This window comes from Macrobrachium nipponense, chromosome 10, assembly GCF_015104395.2.
Source record: "Macrobrachium nipponense isolate FS-2020 chromosome 10, ASM1510439v2, whole genome shotgun sequence".
Lineage (NCBI taxonomy): Eukaryota > Metazoa > Arthropoda > Malacostraca > Decapoda > Palaemonidae > Macrobrachium > Macrobrachium nipponense.
The window spans coordinates 78,191,189-78,215,199 of NC_087204.1; the positions used below are offsets into that span (position 1 = coordinate 78,191,189).

At 37.3% G+C, this 24,011-nt stretch overlaps 1 protein-coding gene across 2 annotated transcripts in view; it reads left to right on the forward strand.

Annotated features, from left to right (window-relative positions):
• Nucleotides 1–24,011, forward strand: part of LOC135223712 (adhesion G protein-coupled receptor L3-like) — a 121,414-nt gene that overhangs the window by 47,732 nt on the left and 49,671 nt on the right. For both annotated transcript variants that reach the window (XM_064262448.1, XM_064262447.1), the window contains exons 2-6: nt 16,485–16,678; nt 20,708–20,821; nt 21,357–21,479; nt 23,125–23,214; nt 23,475–23,580. In XM_064262448.1, the coding sequence (XP_064118518.1) occupies nt 16,621–16,678; nt 20,708–20,821; nt 21,357–21,479; nt 23,125–23,214; nt 23,475–23,580 (491 nt within the window). In that variant the 5' untranslated portion in view covers nt 16,485–16,620. The remainder of the gene's footprint in view (nt 1–16,484; nt 16,679–20,707; nt 20,822–21,356; nt 21,480–23,124; nt 23,215–23,474; nt 23,581–24,011) is intronic.

Here is a 24,011-nt window from a genome sequence, read left to right on the forward strand (position 1 = left end):
TAACATTAAGTTATTCTCTGGAGAATTGGAGGTATATAATTTTGGAGTTATAATTTGAGATATAATATATTGGAGATATATTTTGGCCATTTGATATTTGCCTATGTGGTGAGAGCTATGTTTAGTTCAATTATTTTGCAGCCATCTTTGTTGCAAATGGAGAATACCTTTTTGAGGAGATATGGGGCAATATTTGTGAGTGTGTCAGCTGGATGCTTTGAGTGCATTTTTTTGGAGATGGGATTTCATTTTTGATTATCCTGCTTGGAGATATATTTTTTGGAGACCTGTTTTATTCCACATGAAGTTATTGGTGAAATAGAGGTAAGTATTTTTTATTTGCCAAAATAAAGATGGCTATTTTTTATTCCTGGAGGGGTGGTTTTTATTAACACGTGGTTATTAGGGAAATAAGAGGGAATATGGTGTGGTGTGGTTATTAATCAAAAGGAAGAAATATTTTTATCACTGGGGTGGTGTTATTATTAATATGGTGACTTATATTTATATATATGGAGGTAAAATTAATCTTCGGGGGTGACCTTTTTTGTGGTTATGATTTTCTTGAGTTGAATTCCTGGAGTTTTTTTTTTTTTTCGAGCCAAGAGAAGATTTCTGTGGTTCTTTCTTTTTGGTTTTTTGACTAATTGGAGGCGAGTGGCATTACTGCATTGTGGCCCTATGGAGATGTTGTGCATTTTTTGTGTTCACAAGTGTGTTATTTTTGGAGGCATATAATTGCTGAATTACGAGTTTATCGTAGTTTTTTTTTTTATCCCGGATAGGTGATAATTTTTTTTCATATAATTGGGCAGTAACATATGAGAGATATGTCTTTGAGACAAATCTTTGAGCGGCTTAGTCATATCCTGGAGATAATTTAGTGGAATGTGCCTAAGTGATTTCAGTATAGAACCTTTTTTTTTGAGAATCATGAGTTTCCGAACTTGCGAGTCTGAGTAGACATTTTTTATGCTGCAGTTAGAGCATGCGTGTCCGCAGGCGGATTTTTTTGCTGAAACCGCTGCGATGAGTCCTGTGTGCTGATTCTCTTCCTCTAGTGGTGATTGCTCAGAGTTTTGCAATATCTGGAAATGTTGACCATAGCATTATGAAAGTGCATGTGTAATGAGTTGCTTTCTGGCCGTGTTCGGTCGATGAATGGTTGCGATGGCAAAAATTCCGTAACTATACATGTGGCATTTATTGGGAAGAAGTGGGGTTATGTATATCATGCATATATTATGTGTTTTGTGATGGGGAAGTTTACTTGTGATTATCTTTTTTTTATTTTTTATTTTTTTCCCTTTTCTTACGAGAGATGTAATTGGGGATTCAGCTTTAAATAGCATTTCTTTTTGGACGGGTGATGTAATTTGTCGGGGGTTGTGATTTACATAAATGGGCGTTTGACATTAATTCTCATTGTAATTAATTATGTGAGCAGTAAAGGGTTTTTGCTGTTAAACATTGGAGATTTTTGCTGATTTTGTGAGGTGCTGTAATATCAGAGCTTGAGAGAACATTTTTGATTTTTGGGTCTGGGCTTGTTACGTGATTTTTTTTTCTTGGGCTCATTACCTTTTTTCTTTTTTTTTACTTGTGGGAACATTCGAGTTTGAAATGTGAGTGTAGAAGTCCGTGGAGTTACTGCGAGTTCTGGATTGTATGTGCTGATGTGTGAGTTTGGAGAATTAAGTTAGAGAACTTTATATTTTTTTTTCCTTGCGAGTTGTGATAATGACTTATGATTTAGTTGTCATATTAAATGGAGTTAATTGGGAGACGTTCAGTTAGTATTTCTGACTTTTTGGGGTCATTATTTGATAGAAGTAGTATGTCTGGGGTTAATTTTCTTTGATTGACCGATGACTTGACTGACATACTTACACACCATAATCATCGTTCCCCGACGCTAGCAAGACGCCCACCAGCCGTGCAGAGAGGTTGCTGTCGTTTATCCAGGGTGATTACGAGAGTTTCTACGAGTCTACAGAGTTCTACAGCGCTTTCTGATCAACAGAAGCCGTTAGAAGTCTTCTATAGGGAGGGAGGCCGTTCGGCTTCCTACAGCTTGCTATCTGTGCTGGAAGTTGCAGACAAAGAGGGATATTCAAGAATCCAAAAAGAGAGAAAATTTATACGTCTAGTGTTATTTGAGATGAAGCGTGATAAGACTTTACTTTGTGCTGCCAGAGACGTGCAGTTATTACTATTTTTTTTAAGCCAGCCAATGTTTTTTATATATATGAGCTATATTGTGCAACCAGTTGCTAGGCAGGGGCTAGCAATTTTAGGTGGCCGAGCTCTGTCAGATGAAAGGGGCTATAATTAATAATATATTTAATATGCCAATGTGATGTGCTGTGACTTTTTTTAGAATGCGCAGACTACCCATAGAGACAGTCCGAAGCGTTGACCTGAGAAAGCTGATAAATCATTTCTGGGATGGAATGATACGAAGATGCATAGTTAAGCGGGTCAACGTTCGTTCTGTAGTTATGTGTGAGTTCACGAGGGCTTGTTCAAGTGCCTTTGAAAACTGACTGCAACCAGTTACATGGGCCGTGGACGAAGGGTGTGAATTCATGTGTACGTGTACTAACCATGTCCGTTCATAATGACTTGGCTTAGCCAAATCTATGGCAGACTTACAGAGAAGTCTGTGCGAGAAAGGCAGAGCCACGATGGCGAGTGCCAAAGAGTTTTCTGAACATTGTGTGTGGTTTTCCAGGCTGTAATGGGTAAGTGTTGCCTTACATTAGCCAAAGGGATGGCTTGTTTAAGGGGGCCAGCCAGAACCCCTATATATGGTGGTATAGGGCGAAAAATGCAAAGTCATGAAAAAATTCATGGAGCTTCATATGGAAATTGAGAATGCGTATATGAAATATTTCGTCAAAATTCCTCTTACTTTCGTAGTTACAGGGTAATTAGTAAACATAACTCAATAAGCCTAAAACATTCATCCGTACAAGAAAATGCAATATTTCTTCTGTTATCGTCAATTTTGATAATTATTGTCAAAGAAATTGTGAGAAATGGCATCTGTAGAGATTCCGTGGGTCACAGAGGGGAGCAACAGTTCAACCATGATCAGAAGGAGCACAGACTTCAAGTAGACTACATGTTCGAGTTTCACCTCTGACATTTGCTTGCTTTTACATATGCTTATCTATGTTTCGGCAAGAATTTCATCATGCCAATGAGGAAAAGACAAGGAAAACTTCTCGCTGACATAAAGATGAAGAAAATTCGCTCTAATATGATTACAGAATATCATAATATATGAGATATTAGCGTAGTTAGTGAAGAGAGAGAGGGAGGGTTGCATAGTAAGTAAACGCGCCCGTCTTGCCTGAAGCACACGTCACACTGTCCCCAAGGCTACGATCTTTGAGCAAAGGGATCTTAATTTATGATAAATGACACAGTTTTGGTTTATTAATACCCAAAAAGGAATATGAAATTCATAATAATCATGATTGATTAACATTGTCTTTGTAAAAAGAGAGTACAACTTCGAATTTCACCTCTTGACATCCTCTTGCATTTATGTTTGTTTATTTTTGTTTTGGCAAGAATTTCATCATGCCAAAACTGAAAATACTAGGAAAACATCTAGGTAACATACAGAAGAAGAAAATTCGCTGTAATAAGCCGAGTTAGTGAAGGAGAGAGAGAGAGTTGCGTAGGAAGGAGTGCCCTGTCTTGCCTGACGCAGTGCCCCAAGCTACGATATATGAGCAAATTCTATATATGGTAGTAATCCCAGGTCTTAATATTAAAAATCTTGGAGTAGATAGAATTTGAAAAATGGTTATTTTCGGGATAAATCGCCCTGGCGTCACAAAACCGAAGGTCAGAGGCGAAAATCATATGTGGTTTGATGTCCCAAGTCACCTTATTAAGTGGTATGAATATCAAAGTCCTGTCTTTAAAGAATGGCATTAGCCAGCCAGCCCCCTTAATATCTGGTAAAGATGTTTAATCTTTGTCTTTACAATTGTGTGTGCTTACGAGTATGTTCTCGTGTCTTTGTAACAGGCGGTTCTAGTGAGGGGATCGAGAGTCCTAGGGACAGAGAGTCCCGTGTGGAGGAAACTATTATATTTTGGAGAAGAGATTGGTGTGACTAATTACTGATTGAGACATTTTAATACTGGGGGTTATCTAAGTAGTTTGTCTGTGAGACTTGAATTATTATCTTTCCATTGTTAAATAAATATTATATTTTTTCATAACTCTGACTCTAATTTGATGACCTGTTAGAATGGAGAGCGAAGGTTATGCCAGAGAGAGAGAGAAAGAGGAGGCTATGCCGGTGACTGCGTTGAGAGAGAGAGAGAGAGAGGGGGCAGAGAGATTGTGTGTAGCCAGTTTTTGCCTTAACGCTCGGGTTTAACGCATACCAAATATTAAATACCCTTCGCTGGTAAACGGTATCAGAGGTGGGTAACATATATATATATATATATATATATATATATATATATATATATATATATATATATATATATTATATTATATATATATAGATATGTATGTATATGTATATATAAAGGTTTTGCCAGGGAGGAAAATGAAAGGTTCTCTCGCCTTTCATTTTCCTTTGTGGCAAGACCTTTATTTATACATAGCATCATGTTTTATATACTTCGTGATCAAGTTATTCATATATGTATATATATATATATATATATATATATATATATATATATACGTACATCGAGCTACAAATGTCGTTTAATATCTAATTTGCTCTACCTCGGAATTAATATATTTTCGTGTATGTTTAACCGGGGTTGAATTTTTCAGTCGATAAGAGATTTGTCAGTTCATGGGCATGAACCATTGAAACCAACAAATCCAGGACGCACAGTGAAGCTTTAGACCACACTGGATAGTAGCATTGAAGTCTCAGGGAATATGGATAACTACTTACTGGAGAGCACCATTGAAGTCTCCTGGAATATGAATAACTACTGGAGAATAGCATTGAAGTTTCTTTAAATATAGATAACTAATTACTGGATAGCAGCATTGATGTCTCCAGTAACATGGATAACTACTTAATGGAGAGCGGCATTGAGTTCTCCAGTTAAATGGATAACTACTTATTGGAGATAAGTATTGAAGTCTACAGGAATATGGATAACTACTTACTGGAGAGCAGCACTGAAGTCTTCAGGAATATGGATAACTACTTACTGGAGATCAGCATTGAAGTCTCCAGTAATATGGATAACTACTTACTGGAAAGCAGCATTAAAGTCTCCAGGAATATGGATAACTACTTACTGGAGAGCAGCATTGAGGTCTCCAGTAATATGGATAACTACTTACTGGAGACCACTATTGAAGTCTCCAGTAATATGGATAACTACTTACTGGAGAGCAGCATTAAAGTCTCCAGTAATATGGATAACTACTTACTGGAGAGCAGCATTAAAGTCTCCAGTAATATGGATAACTACTTACTGGAGAGCAGCATTGAAGTCTCCAGTAATATGGATAAGAGCAGCATTGAAGCCTCCAGGAATATGGATAACTACTTACAGGAGAGCAGCATTGAAGTCTCTTTCAATATAGATAACTACTTCCTGGAGAGTAGCATTAAAGTATTACTGTAGCTCAGCATTGAAGTCTCCAGTAATATGGATAACTGTTTACTGCATATTACTGGAGACTTTAATGCTACTCTCCAGTAAGCAAGTTATCATATTGAGGACTTCAATGTGCTCATAATAGTTATCTATTCAAAGAGACTTCAATGCTGCTCCCAGTAAGTAGTTATCTATTTTCAAAGAGACTTCAATGCTGCTCTCCAGTAAGTAGTTATCTATTTTCAAAGAGACTTCAATGCTGCTCTCCAGTAAGTAGTTATCTATTTTCAAAGAGACTTCAATGCTGCTCTCCAGTAAGTAGTTATCTAAATTCAAAGAGACTTCAATGCTGCTCTACAGTAAGTAGTTATCCAAATTCCTGGCGACTTCAATGCTGCTCTCCAGTAAGTAGTTATCTATATTCAAAGAGACTTCAATACACAGTAATGAAGCCTGTTTGTCTTGTAACGACAGACATGAATGGTCGAGGTATTGGATGCCAATGCTCATATTTTGTAATCACTGCTGTAGACAATATTACCAGTGAAATGAGTTCTTAGATAAATAGAAAAATAGTATAGTAACAGAGTAATAAAAATAGCAATGGTAAAACTCATATTCAGTCCTTATTAACCAAAATCGTAAACCTTCGTTCCATTCAGGTGTGGCTGCTGCAGGCGTTTGCTGGAATCCAACTTTTGTTCATGGTATATCATTATTTGGTGTTAATTTCAGAAAATAATATTTAGAATGGAAATATGCTTTGGGTTTGCATAACCCATCTATTTATAAAGTAATGAGATTATATACCGCAAATTTCAAGACCAATAAATATAATTTCATAAAGGCAATTGTGATAGCCATTGACAGGCTAAGGGACAGAAGCCTTTAGGGAAAATTAACATACAACCAAATGTATAAAGAAACCAATATATCCAATGTAGCACTCATATTTTTTTCATTCGAGTAGCCTACCATAGATGGAAATTTCTCAAGTCATCCGAGTAACAACACACCTTAACCATCTTGATGTTCTTTATATCAGTGGCAGATATGATTGCGCACCGATAAATTCAGTATTTAGATATGATGAGCGAGAGAGTAAATTATCGTCGGGTTTATTTTTTGTCAATTTCGTCGGTATTATAAGACAATATTATATAGATCTTTTATAATACCTTGAGAATGACAACAGAGACCCAATTAAAGTTGTATAACTTAAAGAGAGAGAGAGAGTGGCAGGGCTGGTAAGTAATGTGTTACCACTGTTATTCCATTAAGTCATTTTCTTTGGTAGCGGTTTAGTGACTGGAATTGACAATGGATCGTAATCAACAAAGAATCAGCATTAGGAGCAGAATTTTAGGCATGAGAGAGACTGGCATGTCTTACAAACCTATTGGAAGAGAATTGGGAATTTCATTGCCAACAGTTTGACTTTGGTGTCAAAGATGGGAGGAGTCTGGAAACCTCAACGACAGGCCATGAGCTGTGTGCCAAGAAAAACGACGCCAGAAGAAGATAGGTTGACCACGGAAGTAGCGACGCATAGAAGGGACACACTGAACTCGCGTGCTTCGGCTGAAACTATAAGAAACAGGATCCACGCAGACGGTATCCACCATAGGAGGACGCAGGCAGTGAACAAAAGATCGAGGATCGGCATGAAGCGGCACGGTTGGAATTTGCTTGACGTTATTTGCAAGAGGAATTAGACTTCTGGGGCGCAGTAATTTTCAGTGACGAAAAGACCTTCGCTTCTAACGCGCATGGTTGTCTGCATTGCTGGAGGCGTGATGATACTAGATACGACAGCCAGAATATTTATCAAGTGGCCAGAAGTGGCCATATCACCTGTAACGTTTTGGGGGGTGGATATACCTGCATGGCGTTGGTAAATTGGCTGAGATCAATGGAATGTTCAGTACTGAGTAGTATTTCAAAATTTCGGAGGTGATGGTTCCTTCCGTTCACGCGTATGCTCATCCCTATCCTGATTAGATCATTTTCATGCAGGTATGTGCATCTTTTCATTTTCATTTTTAGTATTTTATATATGAACGTCCTTTCTTGACAATTAATATGGTATCAACTCATTGCTGATATTGGTCATAAAGTAGTTTCAAATTACTAAATACGTCTTTTGTCTTGCAATTATTGGTTTTATAACTGCAAAAAAATCTTACATCAATAGCATTGATTTGCATTCCCTGATGAATCTAAAGTGGCCAAATAGAGCTAGTGAAATTGTTGTAAGGTCTCTCTTGCCACTTCATGGAAAGTAGACCAACTATTCTTATAAACACACATCCTCCAAGTCTCCTCCTCCTTTACTACTCAAACCTCATTAGTTTGTCATTTATATTGAAAACATAAATTTTTCTCCTTCCACATTGTTCTAACAATATTGTTAGTAAATTATATTATTTCTTTTAGGATAGCTGTTCCATCCATACTGCGAGGATTGTGTGAGCATGCTTTGCTAAACAGCCTGACATTGTTCTCTTTCCTTGGCCGAGCAAAGCGTGCGACTTGAACCCGATCGCAAATGTCTGGGGGAACATCGTCAGCAGCTGGGTGCAAAGTATTAATGATTCAAATGCGATCTTGTTTAACATATTTTCTTTTTTACAATTCAACGTTGTATAAATAGAAATAAAAAGAATTATTTCCATAGTGATTTCACTAAATCTTGACCATGAATGTATGGAATGAACTAAACAAAAACTTCTTTTTGTTTTCTTCTGAAGATGGAAAAAGAAACCCACAAGATTACTGAGTATAACTTGTATACTTGTAAGTATTTTCAGGCAGTAACTGTGGCCCTCCCTCAAGAGATATGAAGGTTGTCAGACTGGGTCAAGGCCCAGCAGTCTACTGGAACTTCTTGTTGAGCTGTCATTTATGTGATGGCTGTTCTGGTTTCCACCTCTTTTGAGAGTTGTTAATCCCCTCCTGTCGTTCTGATATCCTGATCTGATAGTCATTTGGATCAACCCTTGTGGCAAGTGAGTGGTCACAATCGGTCTGGACCCGGTCTGATAACCTTTACATCTCTGAAAGGGCCACAGTTAGGGCCTGAAAGTACTTAAGTTATAAGTAAAATAGAATAGTAATACGCACAAGTAAACGAGTTACTCTTTGTAAAGTTGTGGGTTTCTTTTTTTAATGCAAGGAATGTTATGAGAATGGAAATTAGACAAAAAAGACATATAGCTTCAATCAATCTGTATCGCTCGAGTCCTAAAACAAAGGCTAATACGAAATTGATTGTGAATAAACACTGAACATCACAAAATTTGCAGTATTACAGAGTTTTCAGATATTTGCTATAAATTCATTGATGAATCCAGCTGATTTTAGTAAAGGAAACTCATAATCATATAATTACAAAAAGGCTGGGTGTTTATTTTTTACCAATGATCATGACCAAGGACCAGCTCGAATGAGGGGGAAAATAAGAGTCATTCAAGTTAAACGTAAAGAAAAAAATCAAAACCTGACGAATACTGAAAGCAATACAATCCATTTCTTTATCTCTATGCATCTACCCATCTAAGATGTATCTAGTTGCAAGGTCAAATTGCTAATTTTATCCATACAAATATTCAGTATTAAAAGTGAAATACCTTACAAAGCACTCAATTACCTTCCCTAGGGTTATTCAGTTGTCAAATGGGTTTTTGACAACCGATGAATTCTTGAACTACCACTGTCGTTATGAACTCATACCTTATTATGCTGCGAATGATCATCATGGAGTTTACTTTCATAAAAATGAAAATACGATTAATTATTTCCTCTTGATGTTTTGTTAGGTCACATGTGGAGGGAAATTTTAAATATTGAACAAGATATTTGACACAGTTAGTTTGACTTCAATAACTTGTTTCACACCCTCACAGCGATATCGGACTTATCTCATTAGTATAATATAATCATATGGTTATACAACATAATCTGGTCGAGTTCCTGTTGTCATTCTCAAGGTATTATGAAAGGCCAATTCAGTATTGTTTAATAATACCAACGAAACTGACAGAAAATAAACCCAACCATAATTTAGTCTCTCGCTCATCACATCTAAGCACTGAATTTATCTGTGTGCAACCATTTCTACCACTGATATAAAGACCATCAAGGTGGTTCAGGTGTGTTGTTAATCGGATGACTCGAGAAATTTCCATCTACGGTAGGCTACTCTGGTGAGACGTGGCTCGAATTAAAAAGAAAAAAATATGAGTGCTACATCGGATATATTGGTTTCTTTATACATCTGGTCTGTTAATTTTCCCCAAAGCCTGCCGTCTCATAGCCTGTCAATGGCTATCATAATTGCCTTTATGAAATTATATTTGTAAGTCTTCAAATTTACGGTATATAATCTCATTACTTTATAAATAGATGGATTGTGTAAATCCAAGACGTATTTCCATTCAATTAATTATGTTCTGAAATTGACACCTAATAATGATATACCATGAACAAAAGTAGGATTCCAGCAAACACCTGCAGCAGCCACACCTGAATGGAACGAAGGTTGACGATTATGATTAATCAGGAATGAATATGATTTTTTACCAATGCTATTTTTATTACTCTCTTACTATGCTATTTTTCTATTTATTTAACAACTCATTTCACTGGTAATGTGAACTATTATTCGTATATCATTAACATAATATCTACAGTAGGGGTTAGAAAGAATGAACATTGGTATCAATAGCTCGACCATTCACGCCTGTCGTTACAAGACAAACAGGCTTCATTGCGGTGTTACCAGACCATTTTCGTGAAACATAAGGGGATGGGGTAAAGGAATACTTTAAGGTGACTGTACATGCATTGTAGTACTATAGTCGATTCACATAAGGTAGATATTTGTGCCTACGAGACGTTTGTTTGGCGGCCTCTGATTGGCTGATACCAGGAGGTAGGCCGCTCACTCAGTGTGTGTTATTTTCGTTTGTAGCTTACAAAACTAGCAATATGTTTATATTTCTTCCATTTTCTCACGTTTTCCAAAAGATAGGAAAGTTTTGGTCATACCATAGGATTCGGTATTAAATGTACAACTAAATTATCTTTTCCTGAAATCAATAAGATAAAACACAAAGGAATTACAACGAGTAAAAGTGAAGAGAGAAACATTTCATTCTTTATACCAGTTTTTATTTATCATCGGACTTTGCATAATTTATGCGATCTTGAGAAAATAAAATCTTGTGATTTCAAACAATAAAATCACCCTGAATACACTGGTGCTTTCAGATTTTAGATGAGTGTAATATGTAAAGAGAAAATGAAGAATATGTCTGAAAATGTTGTATCCATACTTGACTCAGCCTGAAAGGAACTCAATCTTTCTTAATTCTTTGTTGTTTATTACTTCACTGAGATTATGATTTTATATCATTCAAAAAAGTTTCTGATATCTCTTTCGTTTGAAAATATATTCATAAAATAAAATTAGAAACAATATTCAGAAACAACCTGACTAAAAGCTTAGACTGAGTTGAAGAGTGAGACTGTGAGAAGTCTGTACACAGAGTTCAACTTCTTTGCTGGACTGAATTCCCGCGGCCCGTCTAGATCTGAGCTAACGACACCAGATGCATCCGTCTGATTATTATTATTTTTTTCGTTATCAGATTTGTCCAGACATACTATATGATATTGGATTGAAAATGTTCGGTAGTAATGTGTAATGATATAACATGCAAAATATTGTTGAGATGAACACACAAAGGTGCCTTGCAGCTCCCATTCTCTTGGCAATACCGTCAAACTTGAATCATTTACGGATGCAACATAATAATACATATTCTTTATTTTCTCTTCACATATTACACGCACCTAAAATCTGAAAGCACCAACGTATTCAGGGTGTATTTGTTGTATGAAAGCACAAGTTTTATTTTCTCTTGATGGCGTCAATGATGCAAAATCCGATGATAAGTAAAAACAGGTATAAAGAATTAAATGCTTCCCTCTTCACTTTTACTCGTTGTAATTCCTTTATGTTTTATCTGATTGCTTTCAGGAACAGATGACTTAGTGCACAATTAATACCCAATCCTATAGTATGACCTAATCTTTCCTATCTTGAGCAAAGCGTGAGATAATTGGAGAAATATAAACATATTGCTAGTTTTCTAAGTCACAGATGAAAATAATGACATACTGAGTGAGCGGCCTACCTCCTATTACCAGCCAATCAGAGGCTGCCAAACAAACGTCTCGTAGGCACAAGAATCTACCTTAAATGAATTGACTATAGTAGTAGGGAAAATTGTCACTCTTAACCATGGTTATATGATGAAAGCAACCATATGTGCTATTTTATTAAGCTACATGAATTTAATATCAAATAGGCTTTAGTAAAGGCTTATCACAACATTCATTATTTTATTAGCTCGAAAAGCAGGTGTGTAGTTGACTGCAAGTTAACTAATATCTAACACACGTTTACTTGAGGTTGTTTTGACAGTTATAAAGATTTCATGAATGAAAAATGTCACTCTCTTATGCAATATGATCCCCTATTCTCGTGTGATCCTGTTTCTGAATGGAACACAGTTGTTGCCCCAGCACTGGGTGCCAGAATCATCGCATAACAATTGTATGTACAATCTCTCTTCTCTCTATCTATGGGTAGACCCATCTTGTAACTTGATAAGGATAAGAGGAAAAGGTATTAAACGAAATTTGCATACTCTTCAAGCACTCTTCCAGCCATTCCTTGACCTGTTCTTTTGTTGTTATATATGTCATTAATTCAATTATGTCGGTACTGTCACTGGTTTGAATATCTATATTCTTGAATTTCTTGAAATTCATGGCTTTTCTTTGCCATCCATCGCTAAGAGAGGAATGATAGACTGTTCTTAAATGAGCGCTGTAGACCGTATGAATGAATTGTTTATTTTCAAATGAGAATCATGTTCAAGAAGGGCAGTTTAATGAATCATACGAACATATAAAAGTGTTCTACTTCCTCGGTATTCATCATTAATTAAACTTGAATTTTGTTAGAAATTAAGAGCTATTTGGACGATGAAAGTAATAAATGAATAACCCGAACGAAAAAGCGGATAGTATACATATTAGATTATAATTTATCAATAGAGAAAATATACGTGACTAGCGGATAATTAAAGTACACACAGTAAGAATGAATGCTAGGATAATGACGTCATTGCCTCAAGCGAATTCTGAACGCTGAGTGGTCCTAATTTCTCCCATAAGCCGAGTCTTAAAACAGATCACAAATATGGTAGCTGGGGTCGCTATTTTCAGTGAGACTTCTTCAGCTGTTTCTATCTTACGCGGCTCATATTGTAACTGGTTTTGGCATATTAAACAGAGACAACGAGGAAACAGGCGAAACGTTTTCCTATTTGTGCAGAGCTTTGGCAGAGCTTGGGGACAGGAGAAAACAAGTAGACCACGTGACGTGATGTCACGTTTCTTAACCACCATCTCCTCACCCTCCTTAATCCTGCGCGTGAGAAGACCTTGTATTCTCTAGACCTTGACTCAGCCCTCCTTATCCATCCGGGCTTGAGACCAGTGCTGAGTTGGTCAGGGTTGCCCCCTTGAGTCCAACACTTTATGAGGTAGGGGCTTAGGGATCCCCTGCAGGGGGTGTTTATTCTTTTACGCCTACTCTCTCTCTCTGCTGTGGATTCAACCGAACATTGGCACCTTCAGCTCTGTTACTCCTTCTACAAATCTTTCTTTTCCTTTTTCCTCTTTCGTTGACGACCTTGGCATGGTACCTATCAAGGGCGTCATTTCGGAATTTTGTTGGAAAGGGGGAGGGGGCGGGAGCAAAGACAGTTTGGCGGGCGAAGCGAACCTAATCAGCTGGGTATTTTTTTAGGTTGAGTTTTTTTATGTGCTTTTTGAAGCCGCATGATTAAGGTATTGCAGCAAAAATTATATACTACCGCTACTATTAGTTTATCTCATCATCACCGGTAGCTACGTATTATAGTAGACAGACAAGGATCAAGAAATGTCATATTTCAGAGAAATTTCGTATATTTATGATTGCACAATTAAAAAGGAAACATGCCATTTTTTACACTCTAATAATAATATACTTTATCAATCAAATTATAGCGCCATCGTCTGGCAATGACGGCCATTAATGAAAAGGATAAAACAACTGCATCATTAGTGTCATGGAATTTATGCTATGATTATGAAATAAAAAGAAATAATGTTGATAATTTGAGTACCATAATAAAAATAAAATAATATAACTAATAATATTGATATAATTTGAGTAACAAAATCAAAATAGAATTATATAAGTTTTTGAATTACATTTCAATATAGAATTTACACCAATGGGTACCGAAGGCGTCTCTTGCGAGCAAAATCGTTCACTAGCTCTTCCTAATGAAATGACTTAACCATATCTTTTTCTGCGGCCGTCAACAAGAAGTAAGGTCAGCCAGTCTATTCTAAATGTAAACAAACATTCGTAGCCAACTGGTGATATTATCGATGAAGAATGGATCGGATTTTTTTAAGGAAAACTTGATTAATTGAAAATTTATGGCAGCATTTGTACACGAATTTCCGTATTTGGGTCACATTATCACGGACGACCCAGATAGGCAGACATAGAACAGAGGCGTCGTAAACTATGTGCAACTGGCAACATGAATGCAAGGAGGTTTGCCTCCTGTCACCGAAACATGAAACTGCTACTCTTCCGCTCGTATTGCTACAGTATCTATGGGTGTTCCCTCTGAAAGAACTATACCCGAGAGACCATGAGACGTATCACTGTTGTGCACAATGACATTCTGAGACGCCTCACAAACACTCCTCGCTACCATTCCGCCACACAGATGTTCACAGAAAACCGCCTGGGCAACTTAAAATCATTGTAAGACGAACAATGTCCAGTCTGATCACCCGAGTGAGAAACAGCAACAATTCGCTCATACAAAGTATCTTAAGGAGTGAGGCAAGAAGAAGATCAAAATTGTGGGAAAGACGGGAAAATGAGGCGTTTGTTCCCTAAATTACTTAATCTCTGTCTTTGCAAATTGCCACCTGCAGAATCTGTCATTATTATTATTATATTTCTCCGGTTTTGTTATTACTGATATTCTACTTTTTCATTATTACTGCGAATACTATCAATTTAGACATTTTCTACATTCAATTTTCGTATTTAGACCTCTGAACCTGAATACTGTCACCACCTAGGTCTCTAGCTCCAATTTAATTATAGACAATCTGTTCACCAATCGTTATTACTTTTAATGCTTTTTCAAAACTACTCTCAATATCATTACTGTTATTACCATTATTATGATTACTATCATTTATCATATTTCAGCAACTGTATGGATATTGCCGATTATTAATTTTTTATCATGTTATCTCATGTATCAAGATTGTGTATGTTTCTGTCTATACTTTGTATACTAAATGTATATGGCCTTGAGCTGAAGATAAAATTTATTATTATTATTGCACCCAGTGAATGTACTATAATATTGTAACGTTATTCGTGTTCCAGTTTTCTTCCCTTTTAGTTTTCTGTAAAAGGAAACTACTGAGATAGCTATTTGTCTGTCCGTCCGCACTTTTCTGCCCGCCCTCACATCTTAAAAACTACTAAGGCTAGAGGGCTGTAAATTGTTATGTTCATCATCCACCCTCCAATCATCAAACCTACTAAATTGCAGCCCTCTAGCCTCAGTAGTTTTATCATATTTAAGTTAAAGTTAGCCATGATCGCACGTCTGGTAACGCACCAGCACAGGCCACTGCAGGGCCTTGGCTGAAAGTTTCATGTGCTGCAGCTCATATAGATTATAGGCTGTACAGTAAAATTGATTGCACATAAGAAACTTTGGCGCATTTTTTTTATTTAACTCTCCTTTCTTCTTAACTTGATTTCTAAACAAACGATTCAATTAATCATTTGATTTCTGGAATTCATGAAGAGCGAGTGAATTGTTTCTTTATCTCTGAGAAAATCTTGCTGCACAACAGGAAACCTCTGAAGACCACATCCTGTCTTCAATACAAAGCTAAAGATAAAACGAGTTGAAAATGCGCCGAAGAAACGTTTCCTGTTGTGCGCCAAGATTTCATCAGAGATGAAGAAGCATTTCTTTCACTCGCGCTCCATGAAATCGAGAAGTCAAATGATCAATTTAATCGTTTCTATAGACATTGAGTTAAGAAGAAAGAAGAGTTAAGCAAGTAAAAAAATAGTTTTCAGTACAGCCTATAATCTGTATGAGCCGCACCCTACGGAACATTCAGCCAAGGCCCGGTGGTGGCCTATGTTGTTGCGTTACCAGACGCACAATCATGGCTAACTTTATGTTAAATACAATAATACTACTGAGGCTAGAGGGCTACAATCTGCTATGTTTGATGACTGGAGGGTGGATGATTAACTGCAGCCCTCTAGCCTCAGCAGTTTTTAAGATCTGAGGCGGACAGAAAAAAGTGCGGATGGACAGACAAAGCCATCCCAATAGTTTTCTTTTACAGAAAACTAATAAGAATTTTTTTCAACGCATATCTTTTTTCAATTTTTTTAAACAGATATATTTCACTTACTTAATTGCAAGATGCTTTGGTAAAGTTGGTAATTATAATTTTAGATGAATATATAGATATAATATATATATATAGATATATATATATATATATTATATAATATATATATATATATATATATATAATATATATATATATACTAAATATATATATATATATATAGAGAGAGAGAGAGAGAGAGAGAGAGAGAACGAGAGAGAGAGAGAGAGAGAGAGAGACGACATACACACAAACAGACAGAATGTCTCACTTTTTATTTTTCTTGTTTTGCAGAAAAACTTACAACCGCACACGTAGAAAACAGAGCATTTCCGAAAGCAGACGTTACTGCGAACTGAACTCCTGTATCTGAATAATTACAACGTCAAGACCTGTTGGAAAATCAACAATTAATGACCAGAGACGGATAATGGCCAGAAACACCTTGTTTTGCTTGATATTTCTCATCGTACCCTTTTCAGATGCAGGTAAGTTTCAGTTCCATAAATCGAGCCTCCTTTGACTGGTCTGATTCCAGAGATCGACACCAGCCCCGTTATTCCCGGTAACACCTTACCTTTGATCGCGGGCAACCATTGTGGAAGGACCCATCCTGGCATTGCGATGCTTAATCGTTACCAAACATCTTCGAATCTTATCCTTTGCCCTGTGAGTCGACAGAATTATAATTCATGTTTGCTTTGGTTTGTTGATTGGTGTTGACCGTTGGGCCCCAGACGGTCTCATAGCTGTTTACGTTTTTTATCTATTATTTGTAATGTGTTTCTCCCTGGTACCACGATTTAATTCTTCTGGTCTCATTTTTTTATAACGAGAAGTTCTGATAACTTCGGCCACCTCACCTTAGGCCGCTTTGGGACACTTATCAGATCATCTCTGCCCACATACTCATCATCATTTGAGCCTTCAAAAGTCCTTTGTTGGATGTAGGCCTTCTCCCCCCAGGTTCCTCCACAGATTTCTGTCGTTGAAATTGGTCCAAGTCATCTCGCCAGCGGGGTTTTTTTTTTTTTTCTTCCTCTGTTTCTTGTGTATCCTCGGGGCGTCCAGAAGGTTGTTCGTGATATCCACGTGTCGTCTGTCATCCTGGCAATGTGCCCCACCCAGTTCCACCTGAGCTTACTGATGGTTTGAAGGTTATCCTTTACTTTAGTTTTTTGACGTATCTATTTAGCTGTCTGTGCACCCTTCCAAGTTAGATCTAGCATAATTCTCTCATGAGCCCTCTGCAATGTTCGTAATTTAAGGGAAAGCTTTTTCATTAGATTCCAAGTTTCGGCCCCATAGGTGACAGTGAGAAGAATACATTGATCATAAACTTTCCTTTTTAAGAAGATGGGAATCTTCTTATTTTTGAACACTGTACTGGCTCTCCCAAACGCTTGCCAACCGAGGGTTATTCTTCATTTTATGTCGCTCTCTTTGGAGGAGTCATGTAGAGAGATTCGTTGTCCAAGGTAGATGTAGTGGTCCACTTCCTCAATTTGTTGATTTTCAATTTCAAGTGTGTCATCAGCATTTTCAGTGGATTTACTGCTCATGACTTTGTTCTTACAGAAGTTCATGTGGAGGCCTACTGATTTGCTTGCTTCATTCAGCTCGGTGAGCATTTGTTGAAGCTCTTCTTTGGTGATGGCATCGATAATGATGTCATCAGCAAATCTTAGGCGACTTAGGTATTCTCCATCTATTCTTATTCCTTTTTCTTGCCGGTTGAGTTGTCGGAAAGCTCTCTCCAGGCAGACAGTAAACAGTTTGGGTGAGCTTCTGTTACCTTGTCTGACTCCTCTCTTGTATTGGAATGGTTCCAAGTCCTTGTGGAGGCAAATAAATGATGTTGCATATTCATAGATGTGACGGAGGACACTGATGTAAACTGAGTCAACTCCCTGTTCTTCCAGTGCTGACATGACCTCTTCAGTTTCGACCGAGCCCAATGGTTTGGCATAGTCTACAAGTGCTAATGCTAGTGGCATTTTATATTCATTTGTTTTCTCAATGATCTGGTTTACTGTCTGTAGATGGTCAAGTTTGGAGTAGCCTCCTCTGAGCCTGCTTGTTCCCTTGGCTGATGTTCCTCAAGCTTACCTGCAATTCGATTAGTGTTAACTCTGGTGAAGATAACACTAAGGAGGCTGATTGGTCATTGGTTGTTCATGTCCCTGGGGTCGCCTTTTTTTGTAGAGTAGAATGAGGATGGCTTTATTCCACTCTTCTGGCATTTTGCGCCTCTTCGGACATTCATTGAATAGTAGCGCCAGTCTGACTTGGATGGGCTCATCAACATCTGATATCAAGTCCAATGTGATGTCATCTGGTCCCAGTGCTTTCCCCTTTTTCATTTGCTTGATAACAAGTCGCACCTCGCATGCTGTAATCTCTGGAAAGCCAAGAGATAGGTGTTGATTTCCTCTTTCACAAAGATGGTAACGGGGTCTTTCTGAGGAGTAAAGCTTTTGGTAGTACTCTCTTGCTCACTGAATTATTCCATCACAGTTGGTTGTGAGGGATCCGTCTTCTTCCAGCACCCTATAATTGCAGCTTCCCTTAGCCGGGTTTTCTTTTTGCTGTTTTAAACCCACTGCCCTGTTTAATGACATCTTCAATTATTTCTGTTGTTCTAATGCGAAGGTCCTCTCGTTGCTTTTTCTGTATAGTTTTGTTTAGTTCTGCTGCTGCAATTTTCTCCCGCACTATTCATGGGGGCTTGAGATTTCTACGTTTTTTCATGAGGTTCTTTGTCTCTTCAGAGAATTTGCTGTTGTCAGGGGGCTTTCTGTCCTTGAACTTCTTTGCTACTTCTTTTAATGGGATAATGATGCTTTTATTCAAGTTCTTGAGATCATTTTCATGACTGTTTTGGTATTTGAAATTTTCAAGAATCTCGTAGCGGCTTTTTAACTTTATATGAAATGTGGATTTGAGAGGTTCAGGTATTTTGATATGTTCTGGTCTTGAGAAGAATAGTTTTTGTCTTTCTTGTTTGGTGTTGATTTGGATTTTGCATCTTACCATCCAGCATTGTTATGCAGCATTGTTATGCGAGGACTCTCAGAAATTATAGCGGCAGCGACTGCAGAGGCCAGCAGCAACAAAGCCACTTTGGACACCCAGTGCTGGGCTGTCAACTGTGTTCCAGACAGAAACAGGTTCACACAAGAACAGGGGATGGAGGAACCAAATGGAAAGCAAAAGGGACCAATCAACAAACAAACAAAGTTTATATATAATACTACACCCATGAAGAGATAAACTTAACGTACTTACGATTTTTTATTAATTTCAATTGCCAAATATTGATGAATTAATAAACAAAAGCCTAGATACCTGAATGGTAGTTGGTCGAAGGATAAAAAGTTGAACCACTTTTGAGTTTAAGCAGAGATGTAAACATAATCGAGTGAATATTTAAAATACAACGCCATGTGCATAATATTTACTCAAGATTCTTTACCGTTCCACAAAATTATATTTGCTAATGACTGAAGAAAAGGTGGTTATATAATTAAAAAATTAAGTCATTTCACTCGGAAATGAAATTCAATAAGAGATAGGATGTAATGAGCAACTCAATACCCAGTAAAAACGTTTTCCATGTGTTCACGTTTTACCTAAAGCGTCGACCCCAAAAATGAGGCTCAGCTTTTAATCCCTCAGGTGCCTGGGTCACTCGTGTACTTCCCTCCGCACGATCAAAGGAATAAAAAGGCTGTAAATTCAGGTTTTTAAGTCAGTAGTTGTTTGGAAATGTCTCAGAGCAGAAAAAAAAAATCGAAGTCTGCATATTTTTTCCATTAGAAACCCAAGCATGAGAATTAAAAAATGAATAAAAAAAACATCCTGGAAGGACCTTACTGATGCCACTAAAGCAATTTCTTTCAATGAAAACTGTCAAAGGGAAAAACTATGTATATCATCACCTATATTTCTGGGATCTTTCCTGGACAGTGACCCCCAATGGTTTTAACCCGGCATTATCTATTTTTGCGGTGTGTTTAGTACAAGCCCGTTGAGTGATTACCACTAAAACATAAACCAAAAAACTGTAAATATCATAGAGTTAATGGCCCCCAAGAAATATTAGTCATATTAGTCTGAGAGAACCCAAGCTTTGGTAGGTGTGTGAGAATAAAACCACCATAGGTCCTGCGTGTCGTAAAAGGCGACTAAAAGGACAGCTGCTGCCTTGCAAGTGGACTTCTTAGTAAAAGGGGAGGCCCACCGCCAGTAACTGTGGTTGATGATAGCAAGGGCATGCGGTCGTGGAAGCCCCTTTGCTAAATAGTAAACCATGCCCGATGTTGTAAGGAAAAGTGTATCAGGCAACCAACCCTTTAGTGTAGGAATAACGGTGGGAAAGAAGATTAGTCTTAGAGAACGACCCCCGAAAACCATTGGGGAATGGGGGGTGGGGCGTCACTATCTAGGAAAGATCATATTTCTGTTGCCGTGGATATTAATTTTTCTGTTTTCTTTCCGCACACTCGCTCCTTTAGCAGAGGGTTTTCAGAAAAGATCCTTTTATGAACACGTCAACTCGGCATTATCTTCTGACGACCTCGAAGAACTCGACTCTCTTCTCAACGTCAGCCGTTTATCCGAACAGAAAGGTACGCAAGGGATTAATGTAATACTAGTAGTTACCAAATGCTATAATTTCAGATAAAAATAGTCTTAGTTTTAGTGATTTTGCTATACTTAATTAATTACAAGAAAATGCCGTTGAGCACGTTGCAGAATACCTGCGTTAGTATTTACTTAATACCATACTGAAATTTAAAAACTAATAGAAATGAGGAACAGTAACCAGCCTTAGTGATTAAACTAGGCTTAACTATGAAAGGAATGAGGTCTGCATCTACTTCGTTATCGCAAATTACAACACTGAAGGCACAACAATATATATATTAGTTTTGCACGAGAAACCCTACAAAGCCAAGTTATGTATCTAAATGTGTGGTAGAATTTTTATTAACTTCTGCCGGAAATCCTGGAGTCACACTCCTTGTACTTCATCACAGGATGTGCTGCTTATTGCTACATACGGGTTTTCAGAACAGCCTTGTGCCCTGTAAATAAGTCGTCTGTATTTCATCATGTTTACGGCAAAATAAAAAGACAGTTTATGCTCGTTTTTTCCTCCAGGAAACCCAGTCGTCAGCCAGTTTGTGTTCCAAGCGCTTGATCGCAAAGCTTTGAAATGCCTGGGGCGCCTAATGGAACTCTGTCCTGATGGAAAGGCGACCAAAGCTTTTCTTAAAACTGCCAGTAAGTTACAGAAAGACATTTTCTTCTTCTGTTAGGAAATATAATTTTACTCGAGACATTCTCAGGGAAAAAAAAAAGCTTGAAATTCTTGATGTAAAACGAATGTACTGAAATTTTACGCAATTTTGATCGCATTTTGTTAACGATGTGTAACCGAACGCTATGATTACGTGGTACCAAAACGCCAATAGTTAAGATGAAAACGTGTTACCTTGACAAAATTTCGCGCCTCCCATAACAAGCACGCAATAAACTCAAGTTGTGTGTGTGTGTGTGTGTGTGTGTGTGTGTGTGTGTGTGTGAGTGTGTGTAGATGAGTGGGTGCATGTGTAATGCCAATAAGTGAGAACGATATTTTTATTAACGTTCTTGGTATTTGAATATCATATACAGCTTCAACCCATTATTATTATTATTATTATTATTATTTATTTTATTTATTTATTTGTTTATCTGTTTATTTATTTATTGTATTTATTTATTTATTTATCTGTTTTATTTATCTATTTGTTTATCTGTTTATTTATTTATTTATTTATTTATTTATTTATTTATCTGTTTATTTATCTATTCATTTATTTTGATCAGTGATATGAAAGTTTTCACAGGACCATATTCTATGGTCTAAATGCAGGTTGCAAAAGAAGCATCCAAAAAAAGAAGTGGAATCTATAAAGGTAGAATTGGGACCCTGGGGACGATAAGAAAGAACGACCGAGAGGGACTCGTAATCTTTCTGTGATATACGAGGATAAACATAAAAAAAACATCCCCCCATCCATTTGATCATCGTTAATGCTATTGACGTCCTTATTTCCTGTTTAATTATCGGATGTTTAGGCAGTGAAATGGCACCCATTCTCTTCAAAGTAATTTCAAACTTCCAACATTCTTTTCAAAATTTCAATGTAACTTCAAATACTCAATAGTTTGCTGATGTGATGAGGTTTGTCACTGGAAACGTTCGATTTTGAATTATCTACATTACGCGAAATTAGAACACATTTAGCACATTATTTCACAGAGCAGTTATCTTACTGAAGCCATGACCTAATTACCGATAACCAAGCCAAAAAAAAAAGTTAAATAAAAAACCTTCAATTTTCACAGGTATCCAAGCAAAGGAAAAGACCGTCTAAAATCATCTTTAAGAATATAAAATCCAATTTGTATTTTTTTTAATGTTTCTCTAGTACTTCGGAAAATTTGTAGCTCTCCAAACTAAGAATGAGCACCGGGATGATTCGAATGACAGTTTACAACAGCAACTGAAAATATGAAGAAACATTTTTGTTTTGTGTAATTCTTAGCAAGAGTGTGGCAATTTGAATGATTTGAATGCAGCTTCATTTGTTCGTTTGTTCTTTTGTAGTTGCTCATGCTTGTTAATGCTAGTGCTTGTGTATGAGAAGGATAACTAGTCTTGGGGGTAAGTTGCTAATGACCGAAGAAAAGGTGGTTCGGATCATTCAAAAATTAAGTCATTTCACTCGGAAATGAAAATCTATGAGAATAGTATCCAATGAGCAACTCAGTACCCGGTAAAAGTGTTTTATCGTTGTCTTTTAGTCAGTCTCTGAGATTAAGTACAAATCACAGCCAATCACGTATCGGATGCTGTTTCCTAACTTTTTTCTTCTGCCAGTCTCATCATCCTGTGAGCAGCAAGCAGGGATCAACTTATGCAACTTCTGGGAGGCTGCCTCTGAGACAAGTAATGCCTCTCCCTTTGAATGTAAGTTGAAAGGAGCACCTCTTAACATTCTACATAGTAGAACTTTACTTATTATCATATTCAGTTGGAAAGAGATCTTTAAACACAAGAAAGGTGAAAAGTTTATGATATCTACACAGTTAAATCTGTCTTTATATAATATAGTATTAGTGACAATAGACATAAGAAAAACACTTAGAAACACGGCTTGAAGAAAAACGATATCCACAGAAAACAACAATACAAAGATTTCTTTAAAGATGAAACCTCTTTCTCGACAGCCTACATGATAAAAGGATGTGGCAGATGTCTCGCTCAAGACTTGGGGCATCGCAATGAAACAACAAGCAAAGACCCTTTTTCTGTGGACGATGAACCCAACCTCAGGTTAGTATTTCGGCCTTATCATCCTGATCTCAAATGGGGTCAGCATCCATCCTGAATCCCGGTTAATATATCGGCATGAATGACCCCATCTCAGACGCATACAGCATCTTGGCCTCAGAGTATTAATGCGTCCTGACTGACCTGACCTCACATAGTCACAGCCACCAATTCTCAGATTCATAAATCGTTATGATTGCTCGTACTTCAGATGGGTGCGGCATCCTGAAAATAGGTTAGTATATCTTCTTGATTGTCCTGACATCAAGTGGGTAGTGTCCTAACCTCAGGTAAAAATGTCTTCCTGCCTTCAGATAGCATTCCCTTCTAAAATATGGCTAGTTTATCGGCCAGTTATCTTAGTCAGGTCCATAGCAAGTCATCTAGATCGTCCAGACCTCAGATGGGTATAGTATACCGATTCAAAGTTAGGA